At 41.8% G+C, this 19871-nt stretch overlaps 1 protein-coding gene across 1 annotated transcript in view; it reads right to left on the bottom strand.

Annotated features, from left to right (window-relative positions):
- Positions 1–19871, bottom strand: part of ARFGEF3 (ARFGEF family member 3) — a 193345-nt gene that overhangs the window by 83035 nt on the left and 90439 nt on the right. Inside the window, 5 exon segments of the mRNA XM_010379500.2 lie at positions 66–178; positions 6527–6860; positions 8335–8439; positions 16699–16777; positions 19251–19293. Coding sequence (XP_010377802.1) covers positions 66–178; positions 6527–6860; positions 8335–8439; positions 16699–16777; positions 19251–19293 — 674 coding nt within the window.

Raw genomic sequence — 19871 nt, 5'->3', positions numbered from 1 at the left:
CAAGCAAAGTTAAAAGTCTTCAGAAAAGCAGCCTCAACAAAGACCTAAAAGGATAAATATCATACAGTTTGAGGAGATCCAGATGAGACTTTCTTTTTGAAATTGATCTTTTTCTGGACTCTGATTCGATGGAGCTGGGTCCTGCCAAGTCACAGAGACGCTGTGGGCTCCCGAGTATCTTAAAGAAAACGGCAAAAGAGTAACAGAAAAGTGAGTATCACAAAAAAGCACAAGGTTTTTAAATTGTGAGATCAAATAAACATGTACTTTCCCTACTGAGTGATATAGTATAAGGAGAAACACAACTATTTGGAACTTTCAATCTTAGTAAGACTGATTTAGGTTTTCTTCTCGACATATGGTGTGTATCAGGCTCCTCGCTCCTCAGCTCAGCGCTGGCTTAGACAAAATTCTCAGAGGGATTGTTGAAAAATCTTTTCTAGCACAGAACTAGAAAACACTTGGATCTCTGTTCTTTAGTAAGATTGGCCTTTCATATAACCTTCCTGGACTCTTTTTGTCTACTTTTGGTATCAGGTCGGCTAGCTTCATAAACTGGGTGGAGAAGTACGCCCTCTTTCTCATCACCGAAAAAGTTCACGGAAGATTGGAATTACCTGTTCCTTGAATGCTTGTATAACTTGTTTCTAAAGCTACATGGGGCCAGAATTTTAATAGGAATCCTTCAACTACTTCCTCCATTTCTTTAAAGATTATAGGACTATTCAGGTCCTCAATTTCTTCTTGAACCAACTTTTTAAAAGTTGCATTATTTCCTAGGGACTTATCCATTTTACCTGGTTTTCAAATTTACTATTCTAAAGATGTCTTAATACCCTCTTTTATTTCTTTAATGTGTGTAACATCTATAGTTAGGTATTTTTTCATTTTTATTTCTGTTCATTTGTACCTGTTTTAAAATTTTTTTATTGCTCTTGAGAAAAGTTTTTCAATTTTCTTGATCTTTTCAGTCCTAACATTTTCTGCTTTTAAAAATCCCCTATATTTCCTTGTCACATTACTTTCTTCTTTTATCCTTATTTTTCCTCCTTTCTACTTTCTTCGAATTTATTCTATTCTTTTTTTTCTAACTAAGCTGGAGAATTAGGACATTAAGGTTTTCTATTTTTTAATATAAGGAGTTAAAGCTATACATATCTTCCCATTTACTGCTTCTCACAAGTTTTCATATGTAGACTGTTCATAATTGTTCATTTCTAACACATTTTTATATACATACGGTAGAAGTCTATAGAAGATGTCAACTCGAGGCTAAATTGATTCAAGGAAAGATGGTTAATGCAGTGTGTCTGCAGCAGACGTCCCATCGTATGTCCATTCATCTTCAAAGTGATTGATACTCCAGGCAAAGCAGGAAAAGGTCCATTACACAGAAGAAGCTGTATTTTAAGTGACTCTCCTCTTTCCCTCTTTCCATATTTCTTTCTTACCACAGAAATTGAACATTTCTGCTCTCTGGGAGGAAAAGAAATGAAGCTTCCACTTTTTGCTGACATCAAAAAAAGAGTGACAATGCTGGGGCTAAAGTCTGGCAGGCTCTCTCTTTCCCTCTCTCTCTCTCACCCCCTCTCTACAGGCCTGCAGCCCCGTGGCTGGACCCTCTGAGCCTCAGGATGCTCCATCTCTTGCTCGAAGGATAAGTGCATTTCCAAAAGATGGAGTGGAAAACCTCACTGTCTCCTGGGATTCTACCACAATTTAAAATTCAGCTTCACCGGTAATCAATTAGATATTCACTGTTAATAAAGTCACTAATTTTTTTTAAAGATGGAATATCGCTCTGTCACCCAGACTGGAGTACAGCAGCACAATCTCGGCTCACTGCAACCTCTGCCTACTGGGTTCAAGAGACTCTCCTGCCTAAGTCTACCAAGAAGCTGAGACCACAGGTTGTGTGCTCCCACACCAGGCTAATTTTTTTGTATTTTTAGTAGAGACGGGGTTTCACCATGTTGGCCAGCCTGATCTTGAACTTCTGACCTCAGGTGATCCGCCCATCTTGGCCTCCCAAGATAGTCTATATTAATTCCCACATTAATCTTGTGCTTATTTCTCAATTGCTTCAGAATCTGGAGGGAAAGGGATAGATTGATAAGGTTTCTGGAGAACCCTCGACAAATACTAAAAGGAAAGATGTTTTAATCTCAGCTTCTTCAGGTGGGAATGAGAGTTGTGGGATCTGCGGCTGGGGTGCCAGAGGTCTGATAAAGACTAGGGAACTTCTTTTTTTTTTTTTTTTTTTTTTTTTTTTTTTGGGACGGAGTCTCGCTCTGTCGCCTGGGCTGGAGTGCAGTGGCTGGATCTCAGCTCACTGCAAGCTCCGCCTCCCGGGTTTACGCCATTCTCCTGCCTCAGCCTCCCGAGTAGCTGGGACTACAGGCGCCCGCCACCTCGCCCGGCTAGTTTTTTGTATTTTTGAGTAGAGACGGGGTTTCACAGTGTTAGCCAGGATGGTCTCAATCTCCTGACCTCGTGATCCGCCCGTCTCGGCCTCCCAAAGTGCTGGGATTACAGGCTTGAGCCACCGCGCCCGGCCAAGACTAGGGAACTTCTAAAGCCGAGATATAGGAGAGAAAAGGAAGCAAGCTGTACTTTTTCATTACTGTTCATTTTAAGGGGAAATCAGAAACAAAAAAGGGGCTGTGCTTTGAAAAACAAAGATGTCCTGTATGTCCTTGATCAATAGGCACACACTGCATATGGCAGAGTGACAAACTAAAACTAGAACAGGGAAATAACACACCAAGCATACAAACTCCAAAAGGCTAAACAAACATCCTGGGAACCCAGTGGTTTTCTTTGTGTGCACAAGCCCTGCGCATTTTGCTATCTAGGTTACCAACTTTCCCAAATGATTGATTTTGTCATATAAAGTGGAGATGCTGCTTTTTAGAACATCTTGGCCCCAATTAGTCTGCTGGGCTCCTTGGGGCAGCACTGCCTGGACGTGCTACTTGGGTACTACCATCAAATTCTAGCATCACCTCTGCAAAATGACCTTGGAAAGATAGAACATCTATGATGAACAGAAAAACATAACTAACTTCCTTTTGCAGTACAAAGGAAATTATTTAAAACACATTTAGAGACCTACGTATGCCATATGCAAAGTATGTACTTAGCATCCAGGTACCAAGCGGCTCTACTGTGGGCAGTGACCGCTCTAGTGCCTGTCATTTCTGAGGGGAAAAGAAAGGTTGCTGCTGCTTATAAAATAGCCTCTTTGTAGACATTTTGTCTTCAGGTCCATATGTCAGTCAGTCAAAAGTTGCTAAACACTTATTCTGATTCAAGCATTATAGTGTTAAATACTAGGGGAAAACATACAGAAGCAATCTACACAGAAAAGTCTAGTTGAGGAGACAAGAAGCTTGTTCCCCATTCTATTGTGAAACATCAGTGTGATGGGGCGTATAATCAATTGCTAAATGGCGGGATGGAATTTAAAGAAGAACACGATCAGTGGTCTGAGGAAGCCCAGCCATGAAGGACAAGGATTTTGATAGCAAAGAAGCAGCCATACTTAAAACATCAGGCTTCACCGTCTTAGCCTTACAACTCACAACGTGAAGGACTTTGGGCAAGTGACTTCTCCCCCCAGAGCCTCAGCTTTCCCATCTGGAAAATGGGCATAATATTATCTTCCTAAGGAAGTTTGTAAATAAGCTAATGGGAAGAGGCAGTGATGTCTAGCCTGTTGCAATTAACCACTCAATTCTGTGAAGGGGGAGTGGCCCACAAGACTAAGGGACAGGAAACCCTGAAGAGGCGGGGAGGTGGGAATTGAACAAAGCAGTCAATGGGATGAAGGTGCATCCTGGGAAGTGATGGAAAATGCAAATGATGGAAGAAGGCTCTGGAAGTTGGGCACAGTAACTCAGCCTTGATGGGAGAGTCAATGAAGAGCCATTAGTTGGCCATTAGAAAAGCCAATGATTAGAGTGCCCCGGGCAATGGGAAAATTGTTAACAGTGGTGATTTATGGGCATAAATCCAGTAAGACAAAAGGAATAAAACAGGCAGGAGAAGGAGGCCAGCTAGAATTGAACCAACTATTTTCAGCCTCCATATGTTTTTTCTCTTCCTTGCAAGAGCAGTAAGTATACCACATATTTGTTTAGCACCAGATACTTACAAAGTACTTAGGCAAACTTTAGTGCATTTTGAATTTGCAATCTTTGGAATAGTATAACAATGTACCCATGAGAAAACTTTTAAGTTCAGAGTTAAATGATTTACCTATATCACATAGTCAGTGAGTGGCAGAAAGAGGATTCAAACCCTGACTCTTTTTTTTTTTTTTTTTTAAATTATACTTTAAGTTCTAGGGTACATGTGCACAACGTGCAGGTTTGTTACATATGTATACTTGTGCCATGTTGGTGTGCTGCAGCCATCAACTCGTCAGCACCCATCAACTCGTCATTTACATCAGGTATAACTCCCAATGCAATCCCTCCCTGCTCCCCCCTCCCCATAATAGGCCCCGGTGTATGATGTTCCCCTTCCCGAGTCCAAGTGATCTCATTGTCGAACCCTGACTCTTAAACTCAGGTTCCTGAAATGGGCAGCAGAACCAACACCAAGAAACGGGCTGCTGGGGGTCATTTGCACTGCAATGTGAGAGTCAAGTTTAGTGATAAGAATGATGCAGCAAAAGACCATGGGATTAGGGTCAGCGGGTCCAGAGTTTCCACCTTCTTTTTCTTTGGGACTTTGGGCAAACCAATTGACCTCCTCAAGCCTAAGTTTCTTTGTGGGAGGGAATTTCCTTTTCCTCTGGCATCACACTTCTATGAGGCGGAACATCCAGTGCAGTAAAATTCTAGGTCTCTCTTCTCCTTTCCTCTCATTTCTTCCAGGTATAGGAAGAGCCCCTGATCAGACTGGTGAATTTAGAATAAGGAGCTGAGCATGCCTTGCTAGCCCCTTTCTCTCCCATCTTCCTGGGGATCTGCTAATCAGAGGAAGCCCACACTTGCCCCTCTAGGATGCAAGCTGAACAGGTGTAGGGGAGGACCCTGGGGAAGGGCCACTGCTGTCTTAGTGGTGAAGAGTGGTCTAGTCTCACTGGCCTCCAAAGTTGTATTATATCTGCCCATCTAGTGAAGATCAGTTCTTAAAGCTGGCCTTTTGATCTCCATTGCCTGAAGCTCTGGTGGGGAAAAGAAGTAACATTCTTAATTGGTAAAAATAAAGTTGATGGCCAGGCACAGTGGCTCACACCTGTAACCCTAGCACTTCGGAAGACTGAGGCGGGAGGACTGCTTGACCTCAGGAGTTTGAGACCAGCCTGGGCAACATGTCTCAACAAAAAATACAAAAATTAGCCAGGTGTGGTGTCATGCACCTGTGGTCCCAGCTACTCAGGAGACTGAGGTAGGAGGATCACTTGAACTCAGGAGGTCCATGCTGCACTGAGCCGTGATTGTGCCACTGCACTCCAGCCTGGGCAACAGAGTGAGACCCTGTCTCAAAATAAATAAATAAATAAAAGTTGATATACAACCTCACAAATTTATTATGAATAATAAAAATAATATATGTGAAGTGCCTGGCATATAATAGGCAAGAAAAAGCATGGTAAATATTATCATGGGCTCATAGATTTTCTTAACAGCCATTAAATCTGGGCCACTCCTTAATTTCTAGAAATAGTGGGTCAGAACTTTCCAATACTCATAACAATAAAATCTCATTAAAACACCAAGAAAGAATTCAAATTTAACTTCTCAGATATTGGTTGGCGGCAATGATTGCTTAAAATAAATTAATCATCAACAAGGGAATTTTGCTACTCTGGTTTTTGCAGGAGTGAGATACCAAAAGGAAATGCAATTTTGCAATTGGACCTTTACGATCAGATTCACAAATACAAAAACACTGATGACTTTTCCTTTTGGTTTTCTGAGAGAAGGCAGAGGAATCTTTGCTTGAAGCACCTTCAAAATAAGCCTAATTCTGCCTCAAAACTATGAAGCAGCACACTGGGATGGCTACTGCAATCTGGACAACCTTTATGTTCTCGCTGGTGTCGTGACATTTTGGAGAAATGAGGCAAAAGAATGGAACAAAGGATTCCCCTTAGCAGAGACTGGCAAAGCTCTTTTTTTGGGATAATGTGCCACCTGAGTATAAAATCATTTTGAAATCTAATGTTGGCAAAGGCGAATAAACACATATATCTGCTCAAACAGCACCTAAGGTAGAAGAATGAAATCTCAGCATGGGCCTGGTCAGGTGCACATCTAACAGAGTCTTAACAAGCACTAGCTCGATTCTCAAATGGTTTTGCATCACTGAACACCACTGACCCCTCTTACCCAGGTTCACAATACACGTTCACACGCACAGACTCTAGACATAGCATTCGTTACTGGACACCACGAGGCAGCAATGAAGTTCTGGCAAGTGATTGACAAGCCTTTTCTGAGGGCTTCTTGTATGCGAAACTTGTAACCTGTAAACCTTGTAAACCTGGTGGCGATCTCCAGTGCCTCCTCACCTCTTTCATTATTTTGATGGCTTCCACGCGGTGCTGGGGTGGGGGGTACAGCAGCACTCGGTGGTAGAGGGACTGCAGCACGGGCTTCATGGAGTCCACGGATCCCACCAGCCGGACCAGCTCGGCTGCAATGTAATAGATAGTCCGAGCCACGGGCCCGCTCAGGGCTGGAGCAGTGCAGGAGCAGCCTGATCCCCGGCCATGATCAGACACTCCCGGAGACGCAGAGTCCGACTCCAGGCTGGTACTGGTGCTGCTGCTGTGAGCAGAGGTGATGGTTTTGTCATGAATTGGATTCCCTAGGATGACGATGAGAGCAGGGCAGAGGTTTTTCCTGGGAAGAGATGGTGAGAAAAGTAAGTTTCCCCACAAGACAAATGATAAAATTTACTCTGCGAGTAAACAGATGCTGCAGAAATCACAAGAGTGGGGCTCTTTACTGCTTCTTCTTTTGGCTACATTTTGCCCGTTTTCTAAGTCTCTCTAACATTTCTGGGTATTTCAACAATACTTTTCCTCATAAACTGAGCTAGCATGAATGAAATAAAATACAAGAGAAGCATTAAGAAACCATCATAAGTGAAGAAATGGACTCAAAATGCTAAATGGCTGTTATAAAGTTTCATATTACTATAAATAACAAAATTATTTACCATTTGAGAAGTTAATTGCAAATGCCATACTGACACCTGCCATTTGGCTTCCTTCCTGTCGATAAGCCCAGGGATCCAGAACAACCAGCTGCCTGCCTGCGGGGCCTGTCACTTCTGGGAATCTCTGATTATGATTAAGAGACTGGTATTCGGGTTGAGATGGAGCTAGGGCTAGGAGTAAAGCTCAGTATATCTTGCTCCCTGCATAAGTTATATGCTTTTTGAATGAGCTGAAAACACAGAAAAATTTTCTGGTTCTGGTATCTCATGATCCTATGATATAAACTAAAGAGGGCCTTGGAAGCATATTCTGCCATAATCATCATCGGTTTTTCTGCGGATTTTGGTCTGATGGATGTCAACAAAACAATTTATCTGCTTTATTATTATTATTATTCTTATCATATATTTTTTTGAGACAGAGTCTAGCTTTGTCGCCCAGACTGGAGTGCAGTGGCGCAATCTCGGCTCACCGCAACCTCCACCTCCCAGGTTCAAGTGATTCTCCTGCCTCAGCTTCCCAAATAGCTGGGATTACAGGCGCCCACCATCACCCTCAGCTAATTTTTTGTATTTTTAGTAGAGACAGGGTTTCACTGTGTTGGCCCTGAACTCCTGACCTTGTGATCCGCCCACCTAGGTTTCCCAAAGTGCTGAGAGTGTGACTCACTGCACCTGGCCTATTATTATTATTATTATTATTATTATTATTATTATTATTTTCTGAGAGTCGTACTCTGTCACCCAGGCTGGAGTACAGTGGCTTGATCTCCACTCGTTGCAACCTCCACCTCCTGGGTTCAAGCAATTCTCATGCCTCTGCCTTCCAAGAAGCTGGGATTACAGGTGCCCACAACCACCACGCCCGGCTATTTTTATACTTTTAGTAGACACTAAGTTTCATCATGTTGCCAAGGCTGGTCTCAAACTCCTGGCCTCAAGCAATCTGCCCGCCTCGGCCTCCCAAAGTGCTGAGATTACAGGTATGAGCAACCACACCTGGCCATAATTTCCCTGCTTTCTCTCTACGACATTTATGCACAGATGAAACTACTACTGGTGGGTCATGGACTTCATGAAGAGGGACCCAGAGACACAGCCAGCAGAAGCCCTTGGGTTGGTGTCAGCATGGGGGCGTCAGGAGTGGGTGCTCACCAGATCAGGTCCGTGAAGCGCCTGTGCAGGTGCATGGAGGAGGAGGAGCTGCTGAGCACAGACAGGATGCACTCCAGGTAGAGAAGCTGCAGCTGCTGGCTGTCACTGTGGAAGAACAGAACCGACACAAATGCAGACAAAAGACAAGACAAAATTAAAGAGGTAATGTGTGGAAACATGCTCGGAAAAATGATAGGCGTTACCAAAGTGCTAGTTTTTGGGGGAAAGTTAGCATTATGGGTTGAACTCTGTCTCTCTCCCCAAATTCACAGGTTGGAGTCCTAATCTCCAGCACCTCCGAATGTGACTTTATCTGGAGATAGGTCCTTACAGAGGTGATCAAGTTAGACTCAGTTCACTGGGGGGATGCTAATCCAACATGACTCTGTCCTTAAGGAAATGAAAATTTGGACACAGAGACATTCATTGAGGGAAGGCAGTGTGAAGAGACACAGGGAGAAGACAGCCATCTACAAGGTGAGGAGAGAAGCCTGAGGAGATCCTTCTCTCTCTGCTCTCAGGAGGAATCAACCCCACTGAAGCCTTGATCTTGAACGTACAGGCTCCAGAACCACAATACAATAAATTACTGTTTAAGGTACTCAGTTTATGACACTTTGTTATAGCAACCTCAGCAAAATAATACAGTTGGGTGAATTTTTTTTTTTTTTTTTTTACTAATAAACTTTACTTTTTAGAGCACTTGGAGATTTACAGAAAAACTGACCATGAAACAGAGTTATCATATTGAACTATTATTAAACCTCACATTGGTACATTTGCCACAATTAATAAAAAATTGGTATATTAACTAAAGTCCGTAGTTTATGGCAGAAATGCTAATTTTTATATTATCTAAACCTTTCAAGAGACCGTTTACCACATTATCTTTTCATTGGTGAACACTTTATGAACTCGCATTAGACTTTTCTTCCTTATTGAGGAAATATGATTTTTCTGTGGAGAAATTATTTTGTGTCCAAGTTATTATCATGGGGTTCCTCATAGAGGAACAGAGCCAGATGAAGAAAACAGACAACTTTATGGGGAACACATTCCTAATATCCAGATTAACTTCTCTGCCCAGCCTACCAGAAAGTATTAAAATCCAGGTAGGTGACAAGAGTGACAGATAGGGCTAAGGAAGAATTTAATTTTCAGGGACATGTTTATTGCAAATACATAATAAATCCTTTTTTAGAGAGTTCACTCAGTAATGTGGAATGGGAATACTCAGAAAAAGGAAAAACTTGCTTATAAAAATAATTTTTGGTTGTGTCTCTTTCACCTAATTTAAAATAAATAAATGTCCAAAGGAAGTCAGGAAGTCTAGTGTCTTTAACAGTTCAAATAAGTCCCAGGAGAAGGGGGTGGAAGGAACAGAAAGGCTCATGACAGGCCAACTAGAAACTTGAAGAGAGAGGAAGGAAGCAAAGAAAAGTTAACAGTAGACAGTGCCAGGGCCAGAGGTTACATCCACACAACTGCCAAATTGAGAAAGACCGTGCAATCGTAAGACACAGGATAGTAAGAGGGGTGGAGTCCTTTATTTATGTGCCATTAAATACCCCAACATTTAGGCTTTATGCCCTAAAGCCTTTTGTCAAAATTCTTCCGTGGCCTCTGCACTAAAAATACTGTTTTTATTTTCTTTTAATGTTTATAGAACTAAACAAAAACAAAGAAAAGAGACAGAGATAGTTTGTAGCCCTTTATAGAAAAAGTTTCCTGACCCATATTCTAAAATCTCTCGTCTAAAGAGAGCTGTATAATGATTAAATAATGTTATTATTCTGTAGAAGGGAAAGTCACTTATATTTGGATATACTCTGTCTACCACACCCTTTGAGAGTAGAAGAAGAAATGGGGAAAGGCTGAGTCTCCACAAAAATTATTCCTATTTGCCAAGAGGAAGGTGATGGATGGAGGAAGAGTAAGAAATGATGAGCCATTCTTGGGCCAGGTAAGGACCTCACATTTCTAGGCTTCTAGTCCTACAAGCTTCCCTACGCTTTTGACCAAGACGTAGCTCTTGACATGAAACAGGAGGTTTCTTCACTCTTACGGGACTGGACAGACATATAAGCCAGTAGATAAAGCACGGGTGGGAAGGGCTGTGAATGAATACCTTAACACAAGGTTCTATGAGACCATATGGCAGGAGTACCTTCTTAGAAAGAATGTCCACAGGACATGCTGTCTTAGTAGAGTCTCAAGTTCAAGTAGGAGACTGTGGCATGGTGAGGCAGAGGAAGAGGTGTCACAAAATGTGGGGGTGGAGGAGGAAGGGATTTGGGCTGAGAGGTTGTGGCTAAAGCACAGGGTGTGAGGATGGTATCAGCCTGAGAGGTAGACAGAGGCCCGATCAGGAAGGGTCCTGTAGGTCACGCTAAGATGTCTGGACTTTATTTGGAGGTAAAAGAGTGACATGACCAGATTTGTATTTCAGAATGTTCAATTTGTTTGCTTTACGAGGAAGAGAGTGGACAGGACAAATCAGAGGGCCATGGTATCAATTGTAAGCATATTTAAAAAATCACTTCTGGAAGGAGGGCCTTCGCTGTAGTCTCAGTTAATCATTCTGACCAATCACTTGACCTGTTATTAAGAAAAAACGAAAACAACTATAGACAGGAAAGACTCTCAATTTCTGAAATCATTGGAAATAAGTCCATAGAAAAGCTATGAGTCATCAAGCTATTGGCAAAGTGTGCCACAGTGAATTCTTCAACCCCGAGATTATCAGACTCGCTGACAGGGAACGCATTGCCAAGGTAACTGGCCTGAGAGTCTCCTTGGAGACTGAACGCAGCAGCTTTTGCGTGGGTTGCAGCAGTCTGGAAAACAGGTGATCGTGGCTGTGCATGAGTCACACCATTAAAGGAGCTGTTTAAAACGTAAGCACCTTCCACTAGATACACACGCGCACGTACACAGTGTGTATGCATATAACAGCTGGCCCTACACAAACAAGTAGAATACACAAGGCAAAAAATAGCCTAGAAACCAGCCAACTCCTTCAAAACACACAGGGAAAGATCTGTCCACTTAGGAGGGCTGTAAGTCACTTTTCTTGGTCTTTTGTCTGAGCATTTCATGGTTGACAGGCTGAGTATCTGCTGGTTTTGTTCTCTGCTCATCACGGAACTTCTTCCCAGGTGCACGATCTGTGGAGAACAACGCTCAGGCGTGGACCCGTGGGCCGTGAAGGCGAAGCAGCCACATCTCATGGCAAGGCTACTGGGAGGGCAACCTAGAACGTTTTGTATCTCTGGAGTTCTTAGGGTTTTGTTTTGAACCATTTTGACTTTGCTTCCCTTAGAAATAGATTTGAATTTAGTTAAAGGAGTGAAGAAATTTAGTAATTGTGTAAGGAGAGAAATGGGATTAACACAGACAGTGGAAATGCTTTGGTAGGCCCCATCGATTCCAAGTCTGCGTTGGTATAGGTTTCACTCTAACATTCTGTTCTAGGAGGAGAGGGAAGCAGGGAAAGAGTGATGGGAAACAGGCAGAGAATAAGTATCTTTCTAAGCCCAATTATCCTTCCTGAAATTCTTGGATTTAAAAAGCATCATGTAACTCAACTTGCCTAACATAGGATTCTATTAATACCACATCGCCAAGGCATGCGAGGGAGTGTTCTGCATTCCTGAATACATTTTCTGAATCCTCCCAAGAGACCAAGCATATCATGAACACACACCCCTACAGAGCTAAAGCCCTAAGAGGCACTGATTTTGGAAACGGCTGTTGAGGTTAGTAAATAATGATTCTGGTGTAATTTCAGAGGAATAACCTATTCCGAGGGTAGAAGAGGCATCAAGTTTAGCTAATAGAAATAAAGGAATTAAGTTAGTAAAATCAGAAGCAATGGTACACAAGTGAAAACTTAGCAAGGAGAATGAACAGAAGCACCAGAGTGAGAGCAGCCAGGGCACAGGACTATCTTACCAGGTGGACATAAAGGTCTTCCCTTACAGCTACGCTAAGCATCCTGTGCCCCCAGCATCTTTAGCAAAAGGCCCCCATCTTAGGGTAATGAAGTCATGATGGCAAATACTGAAATCAAACAAAGCAATCAATTTCTAGAGGCAGAACTATGACCAGGGGAATTGTACTGGAAAATCAGGCAAGACTGAGAATCCTGTAAAATCATTAAGCTCTAAAATAACATGCCTAAAGCCATCTTTGATCCAATGTACAATGAGAAATTCTAGAAAAATGTGCATGTGAATTATTTTCTCCATTTAAAACCTATTCTCAAATTCTGACATCAAGTGATCCGTCTACCTGGGCCTCCCAAAGTGCTGGGATTACAAGTGTGAGCCACCAAGAGACCAGCCTAGCCAACATGGTGAAACCCCATCTCTACCAAAAATATAAAAAATTATCTGGGTGTGGTGGTGCATGCCTGCAGTCCCAGCTACTCAGGAGACTGAGGCAGGAGAATTGTTTGAACCCAGGAGGCAGAAGTTGTAGTGAGCCCAGATCACACCTCTGCATTCCAGCCTGGGCGACAGAGTAAGACTGTCTCAAAAACACAAAAACAAAATACCTATTCTTAAGTCATGTGGTTAAGAAATGCTTTGTTTTTCAGTGACTGATTGAAATCTACAACCTTTATTTTCTAATATGTATGTGTGAGCACTTTCAGTGTGTGTTTGTGCAATGCATTTTCCTAACAATCTACAGTCAAATTTCTGACGCACACAGCCCAGTGTTCTTAACTGTGTGATGACTAGAATTAGCAGCAACTATTCTAAAAGCAAACAAACCAGTTTAAAGCAAATGTATGTCAAATATTTACTACATGCTAGACACTGAACAATTAAAAATAATTCTACTTACAGCAGTACTTCCTAGATTTCAAAACTGAGTGTTTACAATAATTACATTCTAGGCATAACCTTAAACACTCGCAGGTAAACGAGGTCATATGGTTGCCCTACAGATGAGAGGGATTCCTGGAGCTGATGGGGATTTCTGGGTGGCTGGAGCCATCCAGGTTTAAAGAACCGTGAACTTGAACCCCAGAACGCCAGGCACTCACTGAACCTAGCCTAAGACTTTTCTGACTAATGAACAATGGTATGTTTTAAGCCTATCCATGTTGGGCCTACAGACTCATTTTGCCTTATCCTGCTGGCTAGGGACTTATTCATGTATTTATTTATTTCAGAGTTTTGCTCTTGTTGCCTAGGCTGGAGTGTAACGGCACGGTCCCAGCTCACTGCAACCTCTGCCTCCCTGGTTCAAGCAATTCTCCTGCCTCAGCCTCCCTAGTAGCTGGGATTACAGGCACCCGCCACCACGCCTTGTTAATTTTTTGTATTTTTAGTAGAGATGGGGTTTCACCATGTTGGCCAGGCTGCTCTCAAACCCCTGACCTCTAGCTAGGTTTTAATTACTAACTGGCATAACTACCATGAGCCTCTCCCATGTTTCTGGCACTTAAAAACTCCAGATTTTTCCCTTAGAAAACTACTCAGAAAAAAAGTTTAGCTAATTAGTTTTCCCTTGCTTATGAAATAACAAACACAGTCTTCATAGTTTTTGTAGTTCTGGTGGTCTTCGTGCTATTCCCTGCCAATGCTAGCACCTGGGGGTGGAGCAGGGGTCAGGGAGAAGCACCCCTGACAGCTGGCAGTACCTGGTTGCCACCAGCGAGGCTGTGGTGTCCCCTGGTGAACACAAACAAGTTCACCGAGTTAACATCAGATGAGGACTCACCATGAATGCGCTGGAACAGGATGAAAGCCAATCAACGGCCACACTTGAACAGAGGTCTTTTTTAAAAGGGCTTCGTATGACCACAAAAATGAACAAATGTCCCTCTCCCCTATGACTGACTCCCACTTCTTCTATGACAACTCTAGCTCCCATCTGTTTGTCCTGCCTGCTAGAAAAAATTAAGGTGCTAGAATTGCGCCTACTTTCTGATAGCACCCAATCTTTGAACAGAAGGCTCAATTTTTAACCAATTCTAAGTCACCTAACTCATGCTAAAATCCTATAACAACCCCTCCTAACACCCTTTTACTGTCCTGTGGTTTCCCATGGTGGACAGGCTCCCTCATATAAGAAGTTACTAAAATGAATCCTGTTAACTTCAGGTGTTCCTGGAGCTCTGTGGCTGATGGGCATTGGCAGTCTTTTAAGAGTATTTTCTCATTCAATCTTACAAAAACATGAATGTTTTGTATTACTGATATTCTATACAATATTATAGTCATTACCATAAGAAATAGTCTATTAATTATTTTATAGGATATACAAACTTAGGGTGGTTCAGATCTTTGTCCAAAGTCACACGCCAGTAAGGGGCAAAGTGTGGGTTTTAACCCAGGTAATCCAACAAAGATAATGTAGTTGAGCCAATAGTGATTAAACATTACTCTTGATTGGGTCTTAGGAGAAAATATGCCAATAGAAACATATTCCAACTCTGCTATACCAGCTGTCTGTGTTATGATGGAGGGAACTGGATGGGGAGGGGGAGGACTTAGCACTAGAAGAGATCAGACCTCTGGTCACTGATGGGTAGAGTGAACACATGACCTAAACCAGAACACCTTTGAGAGTGAAGGAGGGTAATTATAATTATTACACAACAGGTATAATCTGGGACTGTCCCAAGCAAAGCAGGTGGCATGGGGCCTTACAGATGGGGTCGCTGCAGTTGGTGCTAGAGCCCTCAGTTAGGATGGTAATCTGAGTGCCAGCTCCACTGTTCCAACACTCCATGGTCAGGAAAGATGCAGACCTAAGCAGGGTACAGCAGGAGCTATTTACATCCATCTGCTGTGGGACTCAGCCCTCCTGAGCAGGGGGAAGCCCAGACCTGCTGCCTGCCTAGCCTGCCAGGGTCCAGGGATGGGAGAAATTTGAGGGTGGGGGGTAGAGAAAAAGTGTTACTTCTTTTTGGTTTATACTATCCATGTATTAAACAGGCCTTTTCATTTTATAAAAATAAATTTTATTGTGTATATTTAAGGTTTACAACATGATGTTATAGGATTTATATATATAGTAAAATGGTTACTATAGTGAAACAAATGAACATATCCATCATCTCACATAGTTACTCATTCCCTCCCACTACCCATCCACATCGCAGTGGCAAGAGCAGCTGTAAGCTACTCATTTAGCAAAGATCCTGAATACAACACATTATTAATAACTATAGTCCCCATGTTGTACATTTGATCTTTAGACTTATTCAACCTACACATTTGCTACTTTGAATTCTTTGCCTTGTATCTCCCTATTTCCTCTCCCTGACCCCAACCCTGGTATCACTATTTTATTTTCTATTTGACCTTGAAGTGCCTCAATAAAGAGAGCTTACTTTGGTCAAAATATAGAGGTGACTTATAGGAACAACAGAAGAATTGATGAAGAAACCATTTGGCAACAACTTCTAAGAGCAATTCTAAGCTTAGCTTAAAAAATAATCCTAAATTTCTGAGAAACCAAAAGCCAAACAAATTAAAAGATGAGTTTCTGCAATGTTTCCAGCAAAGTGAGACACCTCATTCTTGCCTACAACTAGACTATTTCTCCCAACTCATTCCTGCATTTAAAATTCAGCAAGTAAGTTTTCTGCATTATCAGATGTCCTAGTTACAAATGAATGATAGTTTAATGTCTGTCATAATTCAAAGGACACTTCAGAATTGTAAATGTGTTGAAGAATTTTGCAATTCATGACATATGTAGCTGGTAGAGACTTTTCATCCCATGTTGAAAGTCTGGTGTTTTATGACTTGGCTTTACTACAGGTGCACAGGTTGTCTTGTTAATGACTGCACAGAAAGATGGAGCAGCAGGCATCACCTAAGTGAACTCAGATATTAATTGATATGCAAAAACAAAAAGTAAAAGTCAGAGTAACATGCTCTTTTTAAAGCCGGTTGTGTGAGCTCATAGGCTCTGGAATGTTAGAAGAAATAGAGATAAATTACACAGTCCAACGCTGTCATTTGATAGAGGAAGAAAGGGCAGCACGGTTTGATGAGAAGAGTCACGCACCGGGACACAGCTGAGATCTGGCCGAGACAGGACCGGCTCTTACACCAACTGGCACTCAGCCCAAGATTCTTCCCACTCAGCTTCATGCTCCAGGAAGCAACTGCTCTCTGTAAGGTCTTGTCTTCCCATTGTCACATCAGAAAGTTATATACTCTAGTAATGGTATTTGGTTATTTGAATTGCGCCAAATTTCAGAATATATTCCTTAGTAAATACCAGTGTTGAGTCCCTACAATCTTATAATCCATAATTTGAAGTGATGCTGTAGACAAAGGTTATTTCAGAAGGAGACCACCAGTAAAGAAAAGCGGCAATGGTTAGGGCACTTACTTTATGGCGGTTTGCAGCTTCTCACATAGGACGGTGAGTACAGAGACAACATCATCACAGAGGGACTCTACTGTCGACCCTTCAAAACAGAGGAGGTTACAGGCATGAGACATCAACAGGGGGCACGACAAGCTCCCTGAACCATCCTTCCCATCCTCCACTTTAGATGGTTTTTGAGACTGAAAAGATGATTTTCAGATGTGGAGAAGCCCTTAGGCCACCAAAGTGATGATCACAGAAATGATAAGAATTAAGCGTAATTATTCCTTTTTTTGTTTTTTGGAGGCAGAGTCTCACTCTGTCACCCAGGCTGGAGTGCAGTGGCACCATCTTGGCTCACTACAATGTCCGCCTCCCAAGTTCAAGCGATTCTCCTGCCTCAGCCTCTCAAGTAGCTGGGATTACAGGCACCTGTAACCACACCCAGCTAATTTTTTGTACTTTTAGTCGAGACGGGTTTCACCATGTTGGCCAGACTAGTCTTGAACTCCTGACCTCAGGTGATTCACCCCCTCGGCCTCCCAAAGTGTTGGGATTACAGGCATGAGCCACCGCGCATGGCCTATAATTATTCTTTCTAAAGCAAGACACTCAAAAAGATAGTCCAGAAAAAAAATAATAGATTGTTTCTTATCAATAAAATTCACTCACACTTACCAAAGGGAAATTAGTAATTTCAAAAACATCATGATAGACAACAATTTTCTTAATATTTAGGCCAGTGGTCTATGTGTGTATTCCCTATTCTGACCCTTGAATTTCTGGGTCTTCTGAGCTGATTAGAATAGTATCCCAGAGAGATAAAATAAGGTAGCGTGGGAAAAGATGGGCTTTGGAACTAACAAATCAGAGAAAAATGGGGCGAAATAATTTAGCCAAATCTTTACCTACTCTATTTGTTGAGCATCTGTAGGTCTTTGTTGATACTGAAGCAATAGTCGATATCAGAAAAATAAAATTTCCCTCTAAATGTGCTCTAGTTTCCAGAGGCTAGAACCAAAACTCCCACAGAAGCATAGTGGGAAATTTGGAATCTGTTCAACTACATGTCAAAAACTGCTGATTGTGTGAGTTTGGGCAAACTTCAGTTTTTCTTCCGTCAAAAATGGGATAAATAATACTAATTTCACAGAATTGTCAGGCTATGTGAAACAGCAAGTGGAAGCATTTGTTCCTTAAAATAAAAACCTGTAAAGGTCATTATAAATGTGGCTCTAAGTATCTGATGAATGTATAAATGAATGATGATGGTGACGTCAAGGAAGATGGAGAGAAAATGGCAAGCGTGTAAGACAGAAAGTAAAGTTGGAGGAAGGCAGGGAAAGAGAAATAAATGGCTGTTCCTCAGAATTAAGATCTTGAATGCAGCAATAAAGAAAAGAAATGATAAAACATAGTTTAAGATTAATAAAACCCACACAAGTAGTCCTCAAGCTCAATTTTAGATAAACATTAAATGAGTCCCTCTGTCAATTTTTTACTATTATATTTTTTAGAGCTATATTCTTGACCAAGAAGACGCAGACCTCCTTTTTAGTTTATAAAATCATCCTACATTAAAGTGAAACCTTTATGAGAACACCATAGCCAAAAAGAGGAAAGGAAGATGGAACATCTTAGCGCATGTCACTGAGAGCATCCAACTGAAAAGGGCACCTTCCAGTCCGTGGCCCAAGAATGTAGCATCATGGGACTGAAACAATACACTTTAGTGATGCTTTAGAATGTGACTTAAGGCGTGTCTCTTTCTCATTTCTTTCAAATACTCTTCCTCTCCTAGTTGTGGCTGTTAAGCTGTTTCTCTCCTTTTCACTCTCTCCCTTTTTTTCCCCTCCTCCTCACCTCCATCTCCTTCTCACTATTATTAACTGGCAAATATAATTGAAAAGCAGATTTTTCCAATATTTAAAAAAATTACTCAGTCTCAATTTCAATTTTTTAATCAGATATTATTTTTGCATACTTTCAGAAAATAGTATCAAACCTGTTTTTAAAAACTAAATTGCTGGTTAATTATATATGCGGACTTCTATATTTTTTTCTTTTCCTGTGGGTCAGAATGAAGGTTCCTTAACTTGATTTCAGCTGATCTTTAAATTGAGTTGTCTGCAAGTGGCCCTGTGAGATGACTCAACATTCTTGTCAAAAAATTGGTATTTGACAAACACAATTCTGGTGCAATAACACTGTATGCCAATCAGGTTTCTACAATCTTCTATCCAGTTATTCTCATTTTAGCAATTAAACCTGACTTCATGGAGAATGAAGTAACTAACAAAGCCAGCCTCCAAATGAGAGGTATGTGAAGTGTTAATTTCCCTCACAGAGTTGGATCAGGAACAGGTGTGGTTGGCATAAGTGAATGTAGGAACAGAAGAAAGACAGCAGCTGATTAAATAATGCCACCTAAGGCAAAGCCAAGCACAACCTCCAAGAGAATGGTAAAACAACCCGAGAGCTCCTAGACATCTTTGTACCCCTCACTCCAAACACTCAGTAGGCATTCTCACAGCTGCTTTAAAAACTGAACTAGTACAAATCAAATGCAATACCTTGATTCCCGAATTCCTGTGGGACATCTGGGTTTTCAATTATCTAGTAAGGGAGATACACACACACAATTAGGAGATTCAGGCAAGAAAAATCCTGACTCTTTGACGCTGGGAAAATTCTAGGACACAAAATGGCTTCTGGAGTGTCCTGGGCTCAGCTACCTTGCCTGAGCACACCCCCCACCCACCAGCTCTTGAGAGCATTTCATTATTCATGGTGTTTATGAGAAAAATTATTATCTCTGGAACTGAGCTTATCAGTTCCCAAAATAATTCATTTAAGAGTGTCCTCGCAAACATGTGGACATGCCTCGTGGACACTTCCTGGAAGTTTAAACCCTTTGGTGCACTTAAACTCCCAGGATTCCAGGATGCTGGGCTGTGAGCTGGGGCAATGCCTGCCTAAAGAGATGAGTTAATTTCACACAGAGAACAACCTATTCCAAGGCTACAGCTGACACTGTGCATGGCCTCTAATAAATACAGGCTCTTGGGCATAAGCAGGATTAGGTTCCTGGACTTCAAGATACAGGTACAAAGATAACCACTGGTCAGAATCTCCATCTTTGTATTTGATGGGGAGCATTTTAACCGTACCGAGCCAGCTGCTGTTGGCTAGGT

This window comes from Rhinopithecus roxellana, chromosome 4 (assembly GCF_007565055.1).
Source record: "Rhinopithecus roxellana isolate Shanxi Qingling chromosome 4, ASM756505v1, whole genome shotgun sequence".
In the NCBI taxonomy this organism is placed as follows: domain Eukaryota; kingdom Metazoa; phylum Chordata; class Mammalia; order Primates; family Cercopithecidae; genus Rhinopithecus; species Rhinopithecus roxellana.
Note: the sequence above shows the minus strand (reverse complement) of the source record. Positions and strands in the feature narration are given on the sequence as shown.